General features: G+C 40.4%; 3 protein-coding genes across 4 annotated transcripts in view; 2 read left to right on the top strand and 1 right to left on the bottom strand.

The window, feature by feature from the left end:
* The window catches only part of LOC107661177 (E3 ubiquitin-protein ligase TRIM36-like), a 16,091-nt gene extending 14,284 nt beyond the window's left edge, over nt 1-1,807 (top strand). Inside the window, exons 10-11 of the mRNA XM_016450654.1 lie at nt 456-487; nt 1,111-1,807. Coding sequence (XP_016306140.1) covers nt 456-487; nt 1,111-1,513 — 435 coding nt within the window. The 3' untranslated portion in view covers nt 1,514-1,807. The remainder of the gene's footprint in view (nt 1-455; nt 488-1,110) is intronic.
* Nucleotides 1,808-4,135: 2,328 nt separating this feature from the next.
* LOC107661169 (transmembrane protein 198-like) lies at nt 4,136-10,792 on the top strand. 2 transcript variants are annotated; one of them, XM_016450638.1, is made up of 5 exons: nt 4,136-4,398; nt 5,563-5,788; nt 7,181-7,729; nt 9,802-9,908; nt 10,002-10,792. In XM_016450638.1, exons 2-5 carry the CDS (start codon nt 5,656-5,658, stop codon nt 10,152-10,154), a joined length of 942 nt encoding a protein of 313 aa, XP_016306124.1. In that variant the 5' UTR covers nt 4,136-4,398; nt 5,563-5,655; the 3' UTR covers nt 10,155-10,792. The 2 variants fall into 2 exon arrangements, with proteins under 2 accessions (XP_016306124.1, XP_016306125.1); XM_016450639.1 differs by having other exon boundaries at nt 4,136-4,402.
* A 69-nt stretch (nt 10,793-10,861) lies between these two features.
* LOC107661176 (matrix metalloproteinase-19-like) lies at nt 10,862-19,781 on the bottom strand. Its single transcript, XM_016450653.1, has 9 exons — nt 19,707-19,781; nt 19,502-19,590; nt 18,681-18,808; nt 18,180-18,389; nt 16,429-16,674; nt 16,260-16,358; nt 16,015-16,179; nt 12,376-12,500; nt 10,862-12,315 (listed from the first exon to the last, which is right to left on the bottom strand). The coding sequence occupies exons 1-9, from the start codon at nt 19,779-19,781 to the stop codon at nt 12,100-12,102; spliced, it is 1,353 nt and encodes a 450-aa protein (XP_016306139.1). The 3' UTR covers nt 10,862-12,099.
* Nucleotides 19,782-20,030: the final 249 nt, after the last annotated feature.

The raw sequence follows: 20,030 nt of genomic DNA, 5'->3' as shown, positions 1-20,030 counted from the left end.
ACACTCTCTCTCTCTCTCTCTCTCACACACACACACACACACACACACACACACACTCGCTCTCTCTCACACACACACACACACGTTATCACATTTACATTTAGCAGACGTTTTGATAATCGTTCTCATTCAGGGTTTCCACGGGACCCTTAAAACATATTAAAAAGTCCTAAATTTAGTTGTATCACATTTAAGGCCATAAAAGTCTTAAATTGAAAAAAAAAAAGAAAAAAAGTGTTAATTATAATTCCAAGAGGTCTTAAATTTGGGGACGGAAATACAAGAATGGCCGTATGGCTTAATGTGGTGATTAAATGTCATATGAGTGCTGCACACTTCAGTTAAAACGCGGCGCGGTTGTTTTTCTATCAGTGCATCTGTGAAGGCAACTGAATGTCTTCATTTCATCTTGCTTAAGTATAATGACTGATAAAGTAGCGTTTTTCTTTGTGCAGCCGTTACTCCCGTTCCTAAAGCACCTCCTGCTGTCAGAGAAAACATTCGTTTTTCAATAAGCCCATCTGCTGTTCGTTCAGAGCAACAATATTTTTATGCAGCAAACACGCAGTTGTACAAGAGAACAGGTGGATGGACAAGAAGCTGATGCATTATCAAAAATCTAAACAATTAAGACACTATATTACAATATTATAATTCCTACATTTGACTCATCCCTTTTCTTAAAAAAAAAAAAAAAAAGAAATGGTTTAAGGGCTTGTTTTTGTGAAAACCTGTATCTGAACTGTAAATTATGCTGTTTACATTCATTTTATGGTGTAATAATGTTACCGTAGACATTGCCCTACTCTGCTCATATGGTTTTTATTTTATTTGTGCAGGGCTTAAAAAAGCTTTAAATTTGATTTAAAAAATCCTGCAGAAACTCAGTCCTTCTCACACCACGACTGTAATGGCACAGAGGACGAATATTGAATGACTTTCAGAGTATTTCTTCCAGACATTGACAGCCAATCAGAATCCACTTGACTTTAAAGAGCTCGAGCCTTAAAGCGACAGTTTTGCAGCGTGCTTATAATAAGCTGAATATTATCGTCCGTTGGAGTGGATGCTTTAACACACGTCCTGGTTGCTGTATGTTGAGTAACCAAGCTGTTTCTGGCTAATATTTGGTAAGGATTTTAATTTAATTTTGCTTCCCGTCAGGTACGACCATGACAGCGGTCACGACAGCGGCAGCGAAGACGCCTGTTTCGAGGTTTCTCAGCCCTTCACGCTGCTCACCGTGGGCATGGGCCGGCTCTTCATCCCCAAAGCGTCCGCCAGCGCCGCAGGGGATCACAGCAGCCGAGTCCTGCCCATGCCGCAGAGGATCGGAGTCTGTCTGGACTATGACGCCGCTCGCGTGTTCTTCTACGATGCAGACACCATGCGCTGTCTGTACGAGCGACCGGTGGACTGCTCCGGCACCATGTTCCCTGCGTTCGGGCTCCTGGGCGGCGGCGCGGTTCATCTGGAGGAGTTCATCACGGCCAAGCGGCTCTCGTACCTGTGAGGTGTCCGCTAGCTCTGCTAACTCCGTCTCGTTCTCTTGAGTTCCTCGTAACGGTAGATCGTCGTGTGGGTCGGCCGGTGGCGTGTCGCTGTCCTAATATACAAGTCAGTCTGGTTTAAGAGCCAAAGCCCGTCTGGAGTGCCTTCAGTGACATCAGTCGATCAGGATTTTAACAGACCATCAGGGTTCACGCAGGGCACCTTAATACACTGAAATCTAATGCAAAGCCTCACGTCACTTTCTGAAGAATGTGCACTGATACTGTTAATTACTTTTCATCGTTTACATGCACAAGCGATATGATTTAAACAAGAATTCACTACTGAACACCACACGATTGTGCACTAATTTTTTTAAATTGTAGCAGCACCTGCAAAACATGGAAATGTTTCAAAGTAAATAAACTAATAAATCAGTCTGTCCTAGAGCAGCTTGTAGATGTGATTGTGTGCTGGAGATTTTTTCGTAATCGAGTGAAACACGAAAACATTTAATTGAAACACTTTTGAATCAAATGTAGCATCTGAATCAAACTGAACCTAAATACGATTCCTTTGAGACCGACCTGAACACTTTAAATGTACATATGCACTATTATTGTCAAGGCAAGTGTCTTGACGGGACTAACATGGCCTTATATTGAGTAATCGCAGGCTCGCCGCTTCATTAACCAGATGACTGGCTAGAACGGGACTCGACGGAGGGATTCTGCTGGCTCTACTACCTCTGATCGCAGGAGGATCTAGTTTATTCTGTAGTTGTGCCGCGCTAGTCTTGTGCTGTGATTGCTGGGATACGGAGGATATAAACATGTCATCATCTTAAAGTCGGAGCATGTTTGGGACGCGTCCTACTACCTGATTATAGCGTGTTATTCTGTGGATCATTTCCCTCTTTATGCTTGTCATTAATATCTCACACTAATCAAACGTTTTCAACAATGTGACCGCATAAAAGGAGACGTGTGTTCTCTGAACGCTTTAGACGATTAGATTGAGCTTTTACATGTTTGTGATCGTTTTAAAAAAGTGTGTTTGTGTGTAAGATCAGTGGACTGAAGAACTGAGAGCATCTTTTGTGAGTTCCACTATTTCTGTTTGTTTTTGCTTCAAATGAATAGATTTTCTCTGTTTTCACACGTTCACCATCAGAACGGGTTATTTAGTTGCGTTGGATGAGGAATAATGCACTTGTTTCACTGAAGGTGTGTTTGGGAGCCTGTAACCAAATGTTCTGCTGTTTCTTGTACATGTTAAACAGGGTCTGTAGTCGTTACGGTGTGTAATGTGGTACTGAGGTTATGAGTCCTGCTGAAGTTCTTGATATATCACAGCTTTACAGTCTCTGTCACCTGCAGCTGCCTGGTTTTATTTTTAATGTACTGTGTGGGTTTTTGTATAAAAATAAATGAATGTCCTTTTAGCTGTATCAGTGATGTTTCGTTCTCTCTCAAATGAACTTATTAAAAACAAAAATGGAAATGTTGTACCGATAATTTGTATTAATTGATTATATAGTGTAGCTGATAATAGTTGGTTATCGTGGTTAATAAAGACTAACTTAAAGTAGTTTTAAAATCCTAACCGATTATGAAATCTGGGTGCAGCACAAATAAGGAGAATCTTCGCAGTTTTTCCAAATCTCACGCCGAACCTGCTGAGATTGATGGGAATTCCGGCTCTTTTTATGGATCCGGATCATTTAGCTCAGCTCAGAAAAAAGAGCCGACTCTTTCGGCTTCAAACAGCTCTTTATTTAGTACCACTTCTGGCTTTTATAATTCAGCCAAATTTGTCAATATTTTGACCTATGCCTGGTATGTGTGCACAAATATAATTAAATTATTCAAAGTAATTAAACTAAACCATTAAAAAAAAAATAAAACTATATATATTCAAATATTTTTGTCATAGCCTACTTCTGGCTCCAAGCCTTTCCGAAATATCATAATTTTATATTATTTTTAGAATAAAAACACAAAACCTAATTAATATAAAAACATAAATCACTATTACAGAACGTTATTACCCAGATCGCACAGGTGTCTGCTAAAGAGTGCTTGATCTGGGAAACATCTGCTGTGTAAAAACATCTGATACACTTCTTAGAAAAAAAGGCAGATTTACATGCATTCTAAAACAAGCATCTTCAATTTTATAAACCTCTATTTTTACATCTGATAGTCTTAGAGACATATTGCAGATGAGCAAACACTCTAAAAGTGTCTTGCAGATGTAAATGCAGACATTAAATATGTGATGTAGAAATAACTATCCAGAACACAAACTACTATAAACAAATCATACTCGGAATATAACATGGTGTGCCATATAACAAATGAAAACTAAATTACAGTGTGCAAAACAAGCATCCATCACAGCTGTATCGGTATTAACTCTGTCACATTGTGCACGTGTTGTTGAATCTGTTGTGTTTGAGAATCATCCCGTGCACATCAGTGCAAGTGCATGAAGTGCGTGTGGATAACAAGCAGTGTGGCAAAAAAAAAATCATCCCATTATTTTCTCTTGTATTGAGAAAGTTAAAAACCCCGCAGAGAGCCGACTCTCATCGTTCACTTAAATGAGTCGATTCATAGAGCCGACTCTTTCGCGAACGACTCATCACTAGGATAAGCTCCTCTGCGATTTCTTCTGACACGGACTTGGTTTTATTCGTTGTGAAGTTATTCTGACCTAGTTTATATTTTGAGCGACTGGTGTCGAAGTGTTCGTCCTAGTTAACTCGCACTAATCGGCTGTGTCTGGCTGTGTCTGAGAGCAGAAAGTGTTAGTGTTTGAGCCAAAAACAGACTCGGAGCGAGAAAAGACCACAGAAAGAAAACGATGGTGTGTTCATTTCGCTCGTTCATCCGATCTGCTTTGGTAAGTAAGTGTTTTAAATATTGTTTTTAATCTTCATTTAAAATGTGTCGATGATAAAAACTATTTCTACACTTGACAAGCGTTTAGGTAACGTTAAAGTTACAGAATTGAGATCGAAACTCTTGAAACCAATATAAAATGTGCTCTTAATTCTGTAGTAAATAAAGAAATGCCATGAAAACAACACAGTGAGCAAATGACACTAATCTGTGATTAAAGCCCACTTCAGTCCAGTTTGCTCGTTAGTCATAGTTTGAGCAGAAAACTGAGCAAGTGCAAAAATCATCAAAGCACTGCTAATCTGTTGTGTATCTAGAATTAAAGCACATGAAAGATGCAATTATTAAATATATGATTCAGATTGTGACATTAGCATGATCTCTCAGCGGCCACAGATTTGATGTTTTCTACACAGTTCAGTTCAGGAGGATTTTTCAAAGTTGACGAAATTCTTTTATAGAAATAAATGAGGGAATAAGGTTCATGTCACTAGTTTATATCACAGCAAGTTTAGTCTCCAGGAGCAGATCTTTATGATCAGTGTTGAGATGATCAGATTACTTTTTTCAAGTAACTAGTAAAGTAACACATTACTGTTTCATTTAAAAGAAATGATCGGAGTTACTTTTCCAAATAAGTTTACGCCAGTTACTTTGTGTCCTCATGTTGAGAGAATCAGGAGTGAGTGCAGATGCGCTGTGTGAACATGTTCCTGTAGATCTAGACTAACGTGTGTACTCCTCTCACTGCACAGAAACAGATTCAGTATTCCTCAAAAAATGAATGAAAACCGTGAGATGCAAACTCAGAATATGACACAAACCTGCAATAATTAAATATGTTGATAATTGAATTTATATTTCCTTCAGCCTCAGGCTTATTTGTTTCACTTTTGGTGTGAAAGGGCTTTTACATTTGCCAAAAATAAAACTTTTTAATATTAAAAACAAACGAGCAAGCCCAGCTCAGATGAGAAAAAGTAACATAACGTTTTCCCCATCACTGTTTATGATCTTTAGCTTGCTGGGTGTGAGGGGTCGTTCTGTTGTTTTTAGGACTGTAGGAACCTCTTCTGACTCATGAGTAATTAACAACCGCATGACGAGATCCTGTAATGAGCACGTGTGTCCTTCTGTTTAAAACAATGTTTTCTCTTTTTTTCAGGCACTTTTGAACACATTTGGAGAAATGTAAGGATTAGAAACACACTTTGCCTGCAGCAGTGAGTGAGGAAGCGTCTGGCCGTCCGAGAGCATCATGAACGAGTCTCTCTCCGCGACGGAGACCGCAAGAGTGGCCTGCGCTCCGGAGATCAGGAGAGAATATGAGCTGGGACCGGCTGTTACCTGCTCGCTCTGCTTCGCTCTGGGGCTCATTTACTGTTTCTGCGGTGAGTCTGAAAGAGACACGACCACAGATAATCATTGCAGCGAGAAGTTAACCGTAGAGTACATGAACTACTGATTTCTACTGCATTTAGTTTTGATTGTATACTACCGTTTAAATGTTTCTGTACAGTTAGTTGTTCTCGTGTACACTAAATAAAAACTACAATTCAGGGTAACTAACTAGAACTAGAACTTCAAACTTATTTTCAGACGTTTTGAGCTTAATGTCCAGCGTTGTGTTCCAAGCGATGTGCAGACTGAAGTCTATGAAATTAAATATAGTGATTATATCAGTGTTATACAAATGTGCATAAAGTATTTAACCACTTTATGCTTTCTAGGGTTGCGACATGGACTTGTGCTGCTTTCTGCTTCAGCTGTAATGTGGCTCACACAAAAGCATGTTTTCAGCTGGTACGATAGTTATCTCAATAACAGTTACACAAGGAAACTGAGAACAATAAGGCAGTGTGTAAAATGTAGTGCTATTTAAAACATCAATGTAAAAACAGATGGACCTTCAGCTGAACGCTGTTGGACTGAACAAACACATTTCGGGACCAGCCTCAGATCTGTGCTTGTTCCTCTAAGTTTAGCTCTATTGTTAGTCGGGAAGGACATCCAGAAATATCCGACTGTACTCGGTCCAGACTGTCGTACCTGCTGCGGTCGAGTAAAAGCTGCTGAGGGACACCAGAGAAACCGCTCAGCCGTGTTGCTATCGATGGGTAGAGTATGCTATAACTGGCAACTAACCACTAACAAGGTTTCTCTTTATTCTCCCGTACACAAATTAAGGCCTGATAAAGGTCTTAAATCGGAGCAGAAAGTCTTAAATTCATAAAGTCGTGGCATTAAATGTTGCATGAACTGCAAAAAAACGAATACCTTCCTCAGTATTTGTCTTGTTTTCCAGTACAAACATCTAAACATCCTTAAATCAAGAATCATTTACTGCAGATGCAAAATGAAGATGTGAAGTCTTGTCTTCTGAGAAATTGAACAAAATTGATTTTATGTTTAAAACTGGAACAAATATCTGTCAGTGGGGAATGAAAAGTTGTTTATTCTTTGAATTAAGTTGATTTTTCTGAGCTCATTGGCAGATATTTGTTTTAATCATAAACTATTTTCATTTTGATCAATTTCTCATACTTGCTCTTAAAAAGGTCTTTAAAAAGCCTTAAATTTACCTTCATAAAACCTGCAGAAACCCAGACTTCGCTGCATGCAAGATAATCAACAACACACTATATTCACTGTGATCAGGCACATACTGGTCAACAGCAGTGACTGATAAGTGCAGTTAAATAAGGACGTGTGGTGAAGCGCTGATTGTGATGAATGTGAATCGTCGTTTGTAACTGATGTCACGTTCTGGTCCTGCTCTCCAGGTTACCGCTGTTTTAAGACGGTGCTGTTTGTGTCGGGCCTGGCGTGGGGCGCTGCTGTCGGACAGCTGCTGTGTGTGCAGGAGCGTCTGCTGGACGGCTGGACGCGGGCGAGCGTCTCTCTGGGCGTGGGTCTGCTGGCGGCGCTCGTGGCGGTGCTGGTGCGCAGCGTTGGGCTCTTCCTCACCGGCCTCCAGCTGGGAGCGCTGCTCTCCGGCGCCGCCCTGCTGCTGCTGGGACAGTATTACCCCGTGCTCAGCCCGCCGTGGGCCCCTGTCGGCGCGGTCGTAGGAGCCAGTGTCTTCTGTGCCGTCATCACTCTGTGCTGGAGGAAGGCCATGATGGTAGCTGCTACGGCTTCGGTCGGGGCCGCGGGGGCCACGGTGTGTGTGGGTTACTGGGTGGAGACGCCTGTGCTGGTGCTGCGGGCGTTTGAGGGTCTGAAGACACAACAGGGCTTGTGCTGGTACAGCTGGCCGGTGATGGGGATTTGGCCTGTACTCACAGCACTGGGGATGCTGGTCCAGTGCAGAATCACAGCGCATGCTGACGGTATCGGCTCACATCACAAACAAGCCACAGAAGACACACGCAGACCACATTTCACCCCAACACACAGCTATATACAGACAGAGAGAGCATACAGCTCATTTCAGCTTTAATTTGTACTACCAAAAACAGGGATGCACCGATACCTTTTTTTTCTGATCCGATCCGACTGATACCAGCACAGGTTTAGTTTTTTAGTTTTTTTAAATCAATGTAGAATTTCTATACCTCTGAGTGTTGATCTGATCATCACTGTTTTGTGTGTTAAACACAATCTACTAAATATAGACAACTTCATTATGCACAAAAATAACAAATAAAAACATATAATCATATCTATGACAAAAATACTATTATAAACTAGGTCAGTGGGTAATTCAGCAGCAGAAGTTACTCTAGAAAAATCATGAGTGCACAATAATTTTATCAAATCTAAACCTTTATTCAAAAAACATTATTTAGTGGGGAACAAATAAAAGTGAATAAGTGTAGGACTAAATCTGGTAAACTTACTGTTACACATTGCTCTTTGTATTGTTGTAAAATACATTCATGAAAAACCAGTAAATATATTTATATTTAAATATATACTATAACATTAAAAGATATTTCATTTAAATGTATAGCGCAATAATGAGGCGGCAGCATATGATAGATAAGACGACAAGAAAGGCTATTAATAACCTTGCATTGCGCAGAAGTATTATAACATGAAAGGCTCCAATGCAGAGCAGCACAATGCTTCTTTATTGAAGCAACAGCGTTCCCAGTGCTCTCTACTCCAGTGCTGTGATCTAACAGACATATGGTAGAAACTTAGGTGATTTAGAAACAGCACTAAACTCCAGCCAGATAAAGTCCTTTTATGCAAAACCATTTATCTTTATCTACAGATCAAGTGTTATAATAGCAACACTGAATCATCTTGCAGAGTTTCAGCGTCTTGACTGTCGTAACTGATGACTGTCAGCCGCAGCGGAGAGAAGAGTTTAACGACTCTAATATTCATCTGAACCTCACATTAAACTACGGAACGGCTTCAGAAGACTTGGAATATAGTGCACGAAAACTTTATGGTGCTTTAGAATGTTCTTGTGCCTTTCGTGGAGCTTAATAATAACTCTGATCCTGATACCTGATCCGGCAGAAAACAGCAGCATCGGATCCTGAGCATCAGATCGCTGCATCCCTAGCCAAAAATGTAGTTGTTTTTATTTTGGGGTGAAATATGACCTGCATGTGTTCTTGACAGCTTTCCAGAATACATACACAAACTATAAGAGGAAAAACTCAGACAAACGCAGGGTTTCTGTGGGTCTTAAAAACTCTTCATTCACCCGTCCACAGATTAAGCTCTTATAAGCTCTAAATCAGAGCAGAAAGTCCTAAATTCATAAAGTCGTACAGCAAAAAATGCTTTTCTTAGATTTTTTTGTCTTGTTTTCAAAATTTTTAGATATTTTGACTGAAAACAAGACAAAAAATCTAAGTAAGAAAAGAATTGTTTGCAGTGTAGCATTAAATGTTGCATTTAAGTAATTTTTGTCTTAAAAGTTCTGTTTAGTTTAACTGAGTTTGTCGTTGTACTGTTTTGGTGTCCATTCAAGCAACTGACGCAGAAAAGTAAAATGCACACGGGCATTTAGAAGCTATTTAAAGGTGATGTAATCACCGTCACAACCCTAGTTCTTATCTTAAAGTCATTTTGTTTCTCCAGTGAATGTATCTCGATTTAAGAATACTCTGGAAAACAGGAGGAAGAACATTATAGTGTGATCAGAAGGTACAGTAAAGATTATTTCCATATTCTAGTGTTTGTGAGCAGACATATTCAAACCATAAGTTTTTTTTCTGTAAGAGTAATCAGAAAGTAATAGAGATCTGTTGGAAGTTTATTTTCAAAACTCTGAATTGTTAAGAAAACATATTGGCGTGTTTATTCCTTAACTTAAATTGGTCTTGAAAAGATCTTAAAAAGTCTTGCATTTACCTGCAGAAACCCTGCGAAGAAAAAGGCATTAGGGTGGATGAAGGGACTGTTGTAGAGCTGCTGTTGTGTCTGTGTGTGGTGTCAGTGTGTGCGACGGGTGAACAGAAGCAGCTGGATCTGACGAGGATCAGACAGACGCGTGGCCGCAGACCGCCGGCCCTCCAGCGCTACACGGGAGACGTGCTGGCCCCGGTACAGCCCCGGCACACATTACACGTCTTTATCATCACGCGGTGTCTGCTTTACTCTGATCTCAGCGTCTGCTGTCTGTCTGTCTGTCTGCAGAGTTATCTGGCGAGTCTGCGAGAGCGGCAGACACACACGGGCTCCTCGCTGTTGAGCTTGAGCTCCGTTCATCACATCATGATCGACTTTGATTCTGAGACGGGATCGCTGGTGCCTCTCACTGCTTCAGCGTCGGCTCTTCTCAGACTGTAAAGCAATCGCACATGATCTCCGAGGACGCATCCACTCCGCTGATCTGAGTCTGCAGTTCACCTCAGCTGCATGCAAACACACTTACTTTACAAATAGCTTCAGTCTTATTCACAAGACACTGATTATATTGAGATGTTTATTAAAGCTTGTCTCAGAGCGTGGTACACAGCTGTATGTGGACACCGGGCTTCTGCAGGGCTTCTGCAGGTCTGAGAGAGGGTTCAAAGAGTCTTCATTCACTCTTCCACAAATGAAGGCCTAAAAAGCTCTTAAATCAGAGCAGAAAGTCTTAGATTCATAAAGTCGTGGCATGCTTTGCTAAAAATGAATCTCTCAGTATTTCTGTCTTGTTCTTCAGTTCAAATATCTAAACATCCTTAAATCAAGAGAACCTGTTTCACTTTGAATTAAGTTGATTTTTCCAACTCTGTTGGCAGATATTTCTTGTTGCTTTGACCATAAACTCACTTCATTTTGATCAGTTTCACAAAAAGCAAGATAGATGTCATTTTGCATCTCCAGCAAATTTATCTTGGTTTAAAAATCTTTTCACTGGAAAACAAGACAAACGCTGAAGAAGCACCGAGAGAGCTGAAGGTACAGTAAAAGTCATATCCATATTCTAGTGTTTGTGAGTAGAGCTATTCAATCCATAAGCTGTTTTTTTTTTCTTTTGCAAAAATGAATTATAAAGTAATGGAGATCTGTTGGAAGTTATATTTTCAAACTTTGAAGTGTTGCTAATACAGGACGTTTACATTTAGAGACCTTACTAACATACTGACTTCTGTTCAATTTATTTTCTTCACTTCAAAACTTTTCACTAAATGTATCTCCATAGAACCTGCAGAAACCCTGTTATATATCAAATTTCACAAATGAAATTTTGTGATTTTGATCAGGGAGTATTTTGTTGATTTGTCTGATTCATGTTCTGCTCGTGGTCAGTAAGTTTCATTGAGTAAGGCTTTCAGTCCTGCTCCTGGGGGCCCATGGCTCTGTCTCCTTTAATTAATGCCTGATTGAGATCATCAGCTCGTTAGGAGAGGTCCATGTGTGTCAGAGACATCTGATTGACTTTATCAGGACGCTCTGTAGATGAAAGACAGCAGATTAGCCTAGGATGAGTTTGAAAAGTAGTTTCACAGCAAAAAAAGATTAGACACAATCCAGGCATCCATGCAAAAAATAAAAGATTCTGGAAATGATTCATGAAAATGCGTTGGCACACGTCTGAAGGTTGGATTTGATGAAGTACAGTGTGTTTGGTGTCAGTGTGCTGGAACTTCATGATGTTCCCTACTGAGGGCACTAAAACAGGCTTGTTATTCACTCTGTACTGTTGGTGTTTCAGCATCATTGTACATGTAAAGCGTCTTTGCTGTAATTTGAAATGATTATTTCTGTAATGACAAACAGGTGTTTTTATTCTGTGCTCTGGATTCCTCTCTGAACTTCACAGCTTATATTCATTGTACAAAAATTAGTTCCACGTAATGAACTAATGCATTATTCTCTATTAGCGTTCATGCAGAATGAAAGACTATTCCTTTAAATGTGTTATTAGATGCGTTTATCTCTGCATCTCTGAAAATGAGCTTATTTCCTCCAGTTAATACATTTACTAGCCATCCACTGTCGTGTAAAGACACTATAAGTTACAACAGTGACTTTCGTTTCAAACCTTTTTATTAATAGGCTACTCATTTGAACAATTAAAAATGAATCAAAAGTGATTTAAAAGCTTGTGTGCGTCTAATACATCAGTTACTAGAGTCATGCATAAGTATATGTACATATACAGTATATATGTGCTCATGTATACATCAGAGAGAAAAACATGACTAATAAACTGCTGACAATGACTGGTAATCTGTCCGATATCTTAACTATAGATGATGTCCTGTTTGATGTATGACATGCTGAATATAACCCATGATGAAGGTTAATGGTCACAGTGCATCCATCGCTGTCTGGAGCGGAGCGGATAACTCTCCTCGAGCGTCAGCGCGGTACTCACGCGCCACTGCCGCGCGTCGCGGAACACATAGACGCGTCCGTCGCTCCCCGTGAACGCAGCGTCCGGATCCGAGGGCAGAGCGGAGATGAGCTGGAGGGGTTTAGCTGATCCCAGTTCATCCCAGAGCCAGTATTCTGATCCCTGCGGAACAGACACACATCACACTCGGCTCGAGCAGAACAATCTCCCGCAGATTCTCACCTTGATGAAGACGATCGCTCGGCGGCGCTTGAGGAAGAACGCGGCCTGAATGTTGGAGGGGATGCTGAGGCGTTTCGGGTAGCCCTGGTCCAGTTTAAAGCCGGAATATCTCCAGACTTTATCTCCTGTGGAAACCAGGTACAGAGGATGACCATTAATAACTCCATGTTGGAATTACAGCAGTGTCTGTTCAAATAGTGTTTCGAATAGACACTTTCTAGGTCAGTTTCAACAGATACAGTACTTGTCAAAAGTTTGGAAACATTTTAAATGTTTCTGAAAGGAGTCTCTTCTGCTCATCGGAGCTGCATTTATTTGATCAAAAATGCAGTAAAAATGTGAAATATTGAAGTTTAAAACAGCTGTTTTCTATGTGAATATGTGTTAAACTGTAATGTATTTCTGTGATGCGCAGCTGTATTTTCAGCATCATTACTCCAGTCTTCAGTGTCACATGATCTTCAGAAATCAGTATAATATGCTGATTATTAGAAACATTTCTGATTATCATCAGTGTTGAAAACAGTCGTGCTGCACAATATTTTTGTGGAAACTGCGATGCATTTTATTTTTCAGGATTCACAGATGAACAGAAAGTTCAGAAGAACAGCATTTATTTGAAATAGAAATCTTTTGTAACATTATAAATGTCTTTACTGGCACTTTTGATCAGTTTAATGCATCCTTGATCAATAAAAGTGTTCATTTATTTAAAAGCACTTGCGCACATACCCCAAAAATGTGAATGGAAGTGTATTACGATTTCCACAAAAATATTGAGTTTTGATAATATTGATAATAATCAGAAATGTTGATCACAATAATTAGAATATATTGTAATATACAGTACGTTATACAATATATATATTGTGTTTTTGATCAATTAAATGCAGCTTTGGTGAGCAGAAGAGACTTAAAAAATATATCTAAATTACGACCTATGCTCTCAATGTCAAATGCAGAAATGTTAATCCATGCGTTCATGACCTCAAGGTTAGATTATTGTAATGCTTTATTGGGTGGTTGTTCTGCACGCTTAATAAACAAACTCCAGCTGGTCCAAAATGCAGCAGCTAGAGTTCTTACTAGAACCAGGAAGTATGACCATATTAGCCCGGTTCTGTCAACACTGCACTGGCTACCTATTAAACATCCTATAGATTTTAAAATCTTGCTAATTACTTATAAAGCCCTGAATGGTTTAGCACCTCAGTATTTGAACGAGCTCTTATTGCATTATAGTCCTCCACGTCCGCTGCGTTCTCAAAACTCTAGCAATTTCATAATACCTAGAATATCAAAAATCAACTGCGGGCGGAAGATCCTTTCCCTATTTAGCGCCGAAACTCTGGAATAATCTACCTAACATTGTTCGGGAGGCAGACACACTCTGTCAGTTTAAATCTAGATTAAAGACCCATCTTTTTAACCTGGCTTACACATAACACACTAACACATTTCTAATATTCAAATCCGTTAAAGGATTTTTAGGCTGCATTAATTAGGACAACCGGCAAAACTCTGGCCATTTGATAATACCTAGAATATCAAAATCAACTGCGGGTGGCAGATCCTTCTCCTATTTAGCTCCCAAACTCTGGAATAACCTACCTAACATTGTTCGGGAGGCAGACACACTCTGTCAGTTTAAATCTAGATTAAAGACCCATCTCTTTAACCTGACTTACACATAACACACGAACACGTTTCTAATATTCAAATCTGTTAAAGAATTTTTAGGCTGTTTTAATTAGGACAACCGGAACCGGGAACACTTCCCATAACACCCGATGTACTTGCTACATTGTTAGAAGAATGGCATCTACGCTAATATTAGTCTGTTTCTCTCTTATTCCGAGATCACCACAGCCACCAGATCCAGTCTGTATCCAGATCAGATGGTCACTGCACCAGTGTTAATTTTGACAGCAAATTTTGATTTAGTTTCAATCATAGTCTTTTGACTAAAATGTCATTTAGTTTTAGTCATATTTTAGTCATCTGAATTGTTTTTAGTTTTAGTCTAGTTTTAGTCGACTAAATATCATACAATTTTAGTCGACTAAATCTACAGTAATTTTAGTCGGCTAAAATATAATGGGTTAGTTACAGTGTAATGCATTTATTAAGCATTTCTCTAAAACTCATTATATAGGTTTGATATTAAGGTTTTATCATGATAGACACCGATTTAACTGCGGTGACACACAACATGCTTTTGTGTTCAAATTAAATAAAAGCACTTCTCATAAAGAACAAGAACATGGTCTACTTTTTAATGAAATACCAATGGTTATATCGGCTAATTATGCATTCTTTATAGCAACTTGTTTACCATATTCTTCATTCTTTCAAGCAGACATATTTATTTCTATAAATAAATTTTGATTAATCTTTAGGGCTACTAAAGTTTTCAGTCAAGAGCTGTGCGTGATTTTCTGTCTTTCTGTTGTTGCTTGATTAACATCACTGACTCGGACAATAGCAACTAAATTAGGCTGCTGTCTCTTTAAAACTGAATGCACAGCTGCAATGGATGCAATGTACTGAGACACGTTCTCCCTACTGTTTACGTTCACTTAAGAAGTGTTTATGCGAATACTCGTCAAAACAGACACTTTGACATTTTGTGTGTAATTCTCCGTTCATGCGACGAGAAAGAGTACTCGCGCGCTGTGAGAGGCACTTTCTGTGTGTGTGTGCTTCTGTGTCTGCGCTCAGAAAACCGGCCCGACCTGAGTTCTCTCTTGCGTCGTCAGATTTATCCATATGTCTGCTCTTCTCTTACTCCCACATATTTGAACGTTTTATGCAACGTGCAGCAAGTGTACATTAGCTTATGTCCTGCCGGTTCATATGTACGCATCTAACCTCAGAACCACACAACAGATTCGTTCTGAATGAATCTCTTACCAAATCGTCCCTCCCTAACATTTTCGTCCCATTTTTATTTTATTTATAAATATTCGTCATAGTTTTTGTCATTCAGAAAGAGTTTTAGTTCGTTATCGTCGGTGAAAAAAATTTTGTTGACGAAAATTATTTGTCAACGAAATTAACACTGCACTGCAGTCACCCGGATCCAGTCCGTATCCAGCCCAGATGGTGGATCAGCACCTAGAGAGGACCTCTACAGCCCTGAAAGACAGCGGAGACCAGGACAACTAGATGAGCCCCAGATCCCCAGTGAAGACCTTGTCTCCTAGACGGCCACCGGGACAAGACCACAGGAGCCAGTTGAGTCCTCTGCTCAATGACTCAGAGACTTTGCTGCAGCCTGGAATTAAACCACATCATGCTGGTTTGGTCTGGTCAGAGGAGAACTGGCCCCCCGACTGAGCCTGGTTTCTCCCAAGGTTTTTTCTCCATTTCTGTCACAGATGGAGTTTTGGTTCCTCTGGCTTGCTTAGTTGGGGACACTTGACTGATTGCACAGACTCTATTAGAGAGAGCTGAACTGGATGATGACATCACTGAATCATCAATGAACTGACTGTTTTCTATTGTCCTCTTGCATTATTGACACACAATAAAGGTGACTTGAATTTACTTATTTAAAAAATGTGAAAATCATCATGTTTCCAATCGTAATGTTCTTGTATCTATTTGAATTCAACACTGTGTTAAGTTTCGGTTCACCTTTAAGAAAATAGGATTTGTTGGTTCTTTGCGAGTGAACGGCTGCATTGATGTTGCCGGGCAGTTCTTTCCACAGGGCATTAATGGGAACAGGACTGTTATAACCTGAATCTGAGAGTGTCCACACGTAATGACCTCTGAAAGCAAGCGTCTTGTGAAGAGGCCCTGAGAAGACAAAGCACAAGGACATGAGGCTGATGACCATATCAAGTGTTGGACTGATCAGAGATCAGCTGTACTGTTACCCAGCATGAGGGCGTCCAGTCCCCCGGCGCAGGGGTCCGGCACAGACGGCTCTCGATCTGGCTTTCTCGGAGCGGTGGATGGTTTTTCCACAGGCTTTCCTGAGAGAGCTGATATCGGTTAAACCTCAGTCACTGGATACAATGTAAACGCGTGACTGCATGTTCTTACCGTACAGAGCCTGTATGCCGCGGATGTCGTCGCGGTGCAGTCTGAAGTTGCGGCGGTATCCCGTGAACACGGGGCCCATGAGCGCACTGTGGTACTGGGAGTGGCCTAATCCGAGGGCATGGCCTATCTCATGGGCCGCCACGATGCGCAGGTTTGCTCCGTAACTCCGCCCCTCCGTCCAAACCTCATCTGCATCGAAGTGAACCGTGCCGGACTCAGGGCCTTCGGCATGTCCCAAAACCTGCCCTGGACCAGACAGCGGATTCAGCAGGGTTTCTGCAGGCCTTAAAAAGGTCTTAAAAAGTCTCAAGTCATCCTTCCACAAATTAAGGCCTTTAAAAGTTCTTAAATCGGAGCAGAAAGTCTTAAATTCATGAAGTCGTGGCATTAAATGTTGCATGAACGGCAATAAATGAATCTCTTCCTCAGTATTTTTGTCTTGTTTTCCAGTACAAATATCTAAACATCCTTAAATCTTCAATCTGACCTGTGCTGCAGCCTGGAATTAAACCACATCATGCTGGTTTCGTCTGGCCAGAGGAATACTGCACCCCTGAGCCTGGTTTCTCAGTTTTCTATTGTCCTCTTGTATTATTGACACACCATTTTCCAGTTTAACACTGTAAAGCTGCACAATCTGTATTTTATAAAGTGTTATAGAAATTAAGGTGATACTTTTACTGGAGATGCAGAATGAAAATATGAAGTCTTGTTTTCTGAGAAACTGAACAAAATGAAGTGAGTTTATGATTAAAACAATGACAAATATCTGTCACTGGATTGTGAAAACTTGCTTTCCCTTTGAATTAAATTGATTTCGCTGAGCTCATTGGTAGATACTGGTTCTTTTTTATCATAAATTCACTTCATTTTGATCAATTTCTCAAAACACCTCATGTCATTTTGATTTAAGAATTTTTAGACATTTGCACTGGAAAAAAATTAAATAAAATATATAAATAATATATATATATTTTTCATCAGTATATATATATATATATATATATATATATACTGATGAAAAACAGCACTTTATTGCAGTGTGATCGGAAGGTACAATAAATAAATAAATAAAAATGTCCATATTCTTTTTATGCTATTTTTTATGTGTAAAATTAATTAGTAGATATGTAGATATTGCAGATATGTTGGAAGGAAGTTGTATTGACATATTGTTCCCTTTAATTTATCCTTAAATTTTCTTTAATTGGTTTTTAAGCAGTCTTTAAAAAGTCTTAAACTGACCTTTGTAAAACTAGCATGAACCCAGCTGAGTGACTGAAACTCGAGGAACTTTCAACGACAGATACGCATTAGCACAGACTGAGCAAACGTTTTGCAACCACACACATTTTGACATAAAATTTCCTGATATTCAGAGCACATATTCCTCAAGCCCGCTTCTGCCACTGAATAAAACATTTAAAAACTTTTTATCTCACAATTCTTTTTTTAACTTCTTTTTCTCGATATTCTGACTTTTGTCTTAGAATTGCATGATATAAACTCGCCATTCTGAGAAATAAAGTCAGACTTTGGAAATATAAACTCGCAAAAAAGTCAGAATTGTGAGATAAAAAGTCACAATTATCTTTTTTTATTTATTCAGTGGTGGAAACGGGCTTCCATAGCTTTCATACTCAAAAGTTTGTAAAGTTAAATTACATACAAATGCCTAGAGGAGTCATTTCAGACACTCAGCTCTGATGTTTACTGGAATATGTTTAGTATAAAGGGAAGCGCGGTCTCACCGGGTCCGTCGAACGCGACAGGGCAGCCCTGGTCTCTCCTGTGGAAGGACAGTTTGATGTCGGCGTGACCTCCGCTGACCTCCTGGAAGTGAAGAGGGCTGACGGCGCTCCAGTAACTGAAAGCCGCGCGAACCGCCGCACACGCAGACAAACCCAGAGCCGGCGGATGGTTATAGATGCGGAACGTCAGTCTCTTCTTACGCCACTGACCTGCAGCGCACGCACTCGCTTAGACTGACAGTTAGGATTAACAGTATACTTCTGTTCTGGGAAAGAACAAGCCTTGCATGGATAATATTTAAGGATATATATTCTTAAATAAATGCAATGAGATAAATCAAGGCAATGTTCTCCTGAGAAAGCTGCTGAAGCAGAACTGAAATGGTCAAAAGAGTGGACTGATGCTACGCTTGGTTTTCGATACAGTGCTTAATTTTTAATCAGAACGGGCAGTTAATCAGTACAGACTGACCTGCGCTGAGGTGTGTTTGCGTGACTCACCCAGAATGCGGTATTTCAGCAGGCGGCTGAAGGGGTCGCTCAGGCCGCAGCGGGCGGCTCTCATCATGACCAGCGTGCTGCTGTCCGGACGCCCCGTCACACGCAGATCCATCACCTGCTGGAAGATCCTGAAAACATACATTACAGATCACAGACCAGATGGGGAGAGCGGGGTAAGCTGTGTCACGCCGCCTTCTAGAAAACTGTAAAGAGTTTTATTTGTCACATGCTGCAGAATAAGAGATGCTTGGGTTCGTTTTATCGTGTATCATCTTCATCTCTGTGTTCCTTTAGTTACAGACACCTTCAGCGGAGAGCAGACGTCCTGAAACAGATTTAGAGTTTGGGTTTTACCTAATTTCTTCTTTCCTAATGGACAACGTAAGTAAAAGTGCACAGCTTACCCCATTGACTGTGTGTGAGTGTGAGTGTGTGTGTGTGTGTGTGTGTGTGTGTGTGTGTGAGTGTGTGTGTGTGTGTGTGAGTGTGAGTGAGTGTGTGAATGTGTGTGTGTGTGTGACTTTGTGTGACATATGAGGACACAGATTTGTATAATAACAAGGGTATGACCGGTATTACAAGGAGAAGGTGACTTATGAGGACATTACTCCATGTCCCCATTTTTCAAAACGCTTATAAATCATACAGAGAGAGTTTTTTTGAGAAAGTAAAAATAGAGAAAGATTCCTGTGAGGGGTAGGTTTAGGGGTAGGGTTGGTGTAGGGCAATAGCACACACAGTTTGTACAGTATAAAAACCATTACGCCTATGTAATGTCCCCACAATTTACAAAAGTGTGTGTGTGTGTGTGTGTGTGATACCGAAGAGCCTCGTTCATTTGCTCTGTTTTAATCCCCTGATGATCAGCGCTGGAGAATGAAGGTAAATAACCGTATCTCTTCAGATAGACCTGAGAGACGCAGACAGACATGAAAACCAGCTTCTACAGCACAAGTCTTTATAATAATAATCTCTGAAGATGAGTGTTCTAGAACAGAAACAGCCTCACTGATGAGTTCTCCTTACCGTAGCCTCCTTCAGCGCCGCCGGATCCAGAGCGGCACACGCTGACATCAGCGTCATCAGGACCAGGACTCGCATCTCTGCTGGACTGAGATCTGGAGCTCAAAGGCCACAGGAACACGAGCAGCAGCGGGGATCACGTCTCGCATGAGTTCAGTCAGCTCTAGATCTGTTTGTGACTCGTCTGGGCGTGTGTGTCTGGAGTTTAGTTTGGAGGTTTGGTCCAGATCATTGTGGTCAATGGAGCTATGTGAAGTCATGATGTGCAGAACAAACAAACAAGTGTGTGTGTGTGTGTGTGAGTGTGAGTGTGTGTGTGTGTGTGTG

The sequence above is a fragment of the Sinocyclocheilus anshuiensis genome, unplaced genomic scaffold, assembly GCF_001515605.1.
Source record: "Sinocyclocheilus anshuiensis isolate Anshui unplaced genomic scaffold, SAMN03320099.WGS_v1.1 scaffold2373, whole genome shotgun sequence".
In the NCBI taxonomy this organism is placed as follows: Eukaryota; Metazoa; Chordata; class Actinopteri; order Cypriniformes; family Cyprinidae; genus Sinocyclocheilus; species Sinocyclocheilus anshuiensis.
Note: the sequence above shows the minus strand (reverse complement) of the source record. Positions and strands in the feature narration are given on the sequence as shown.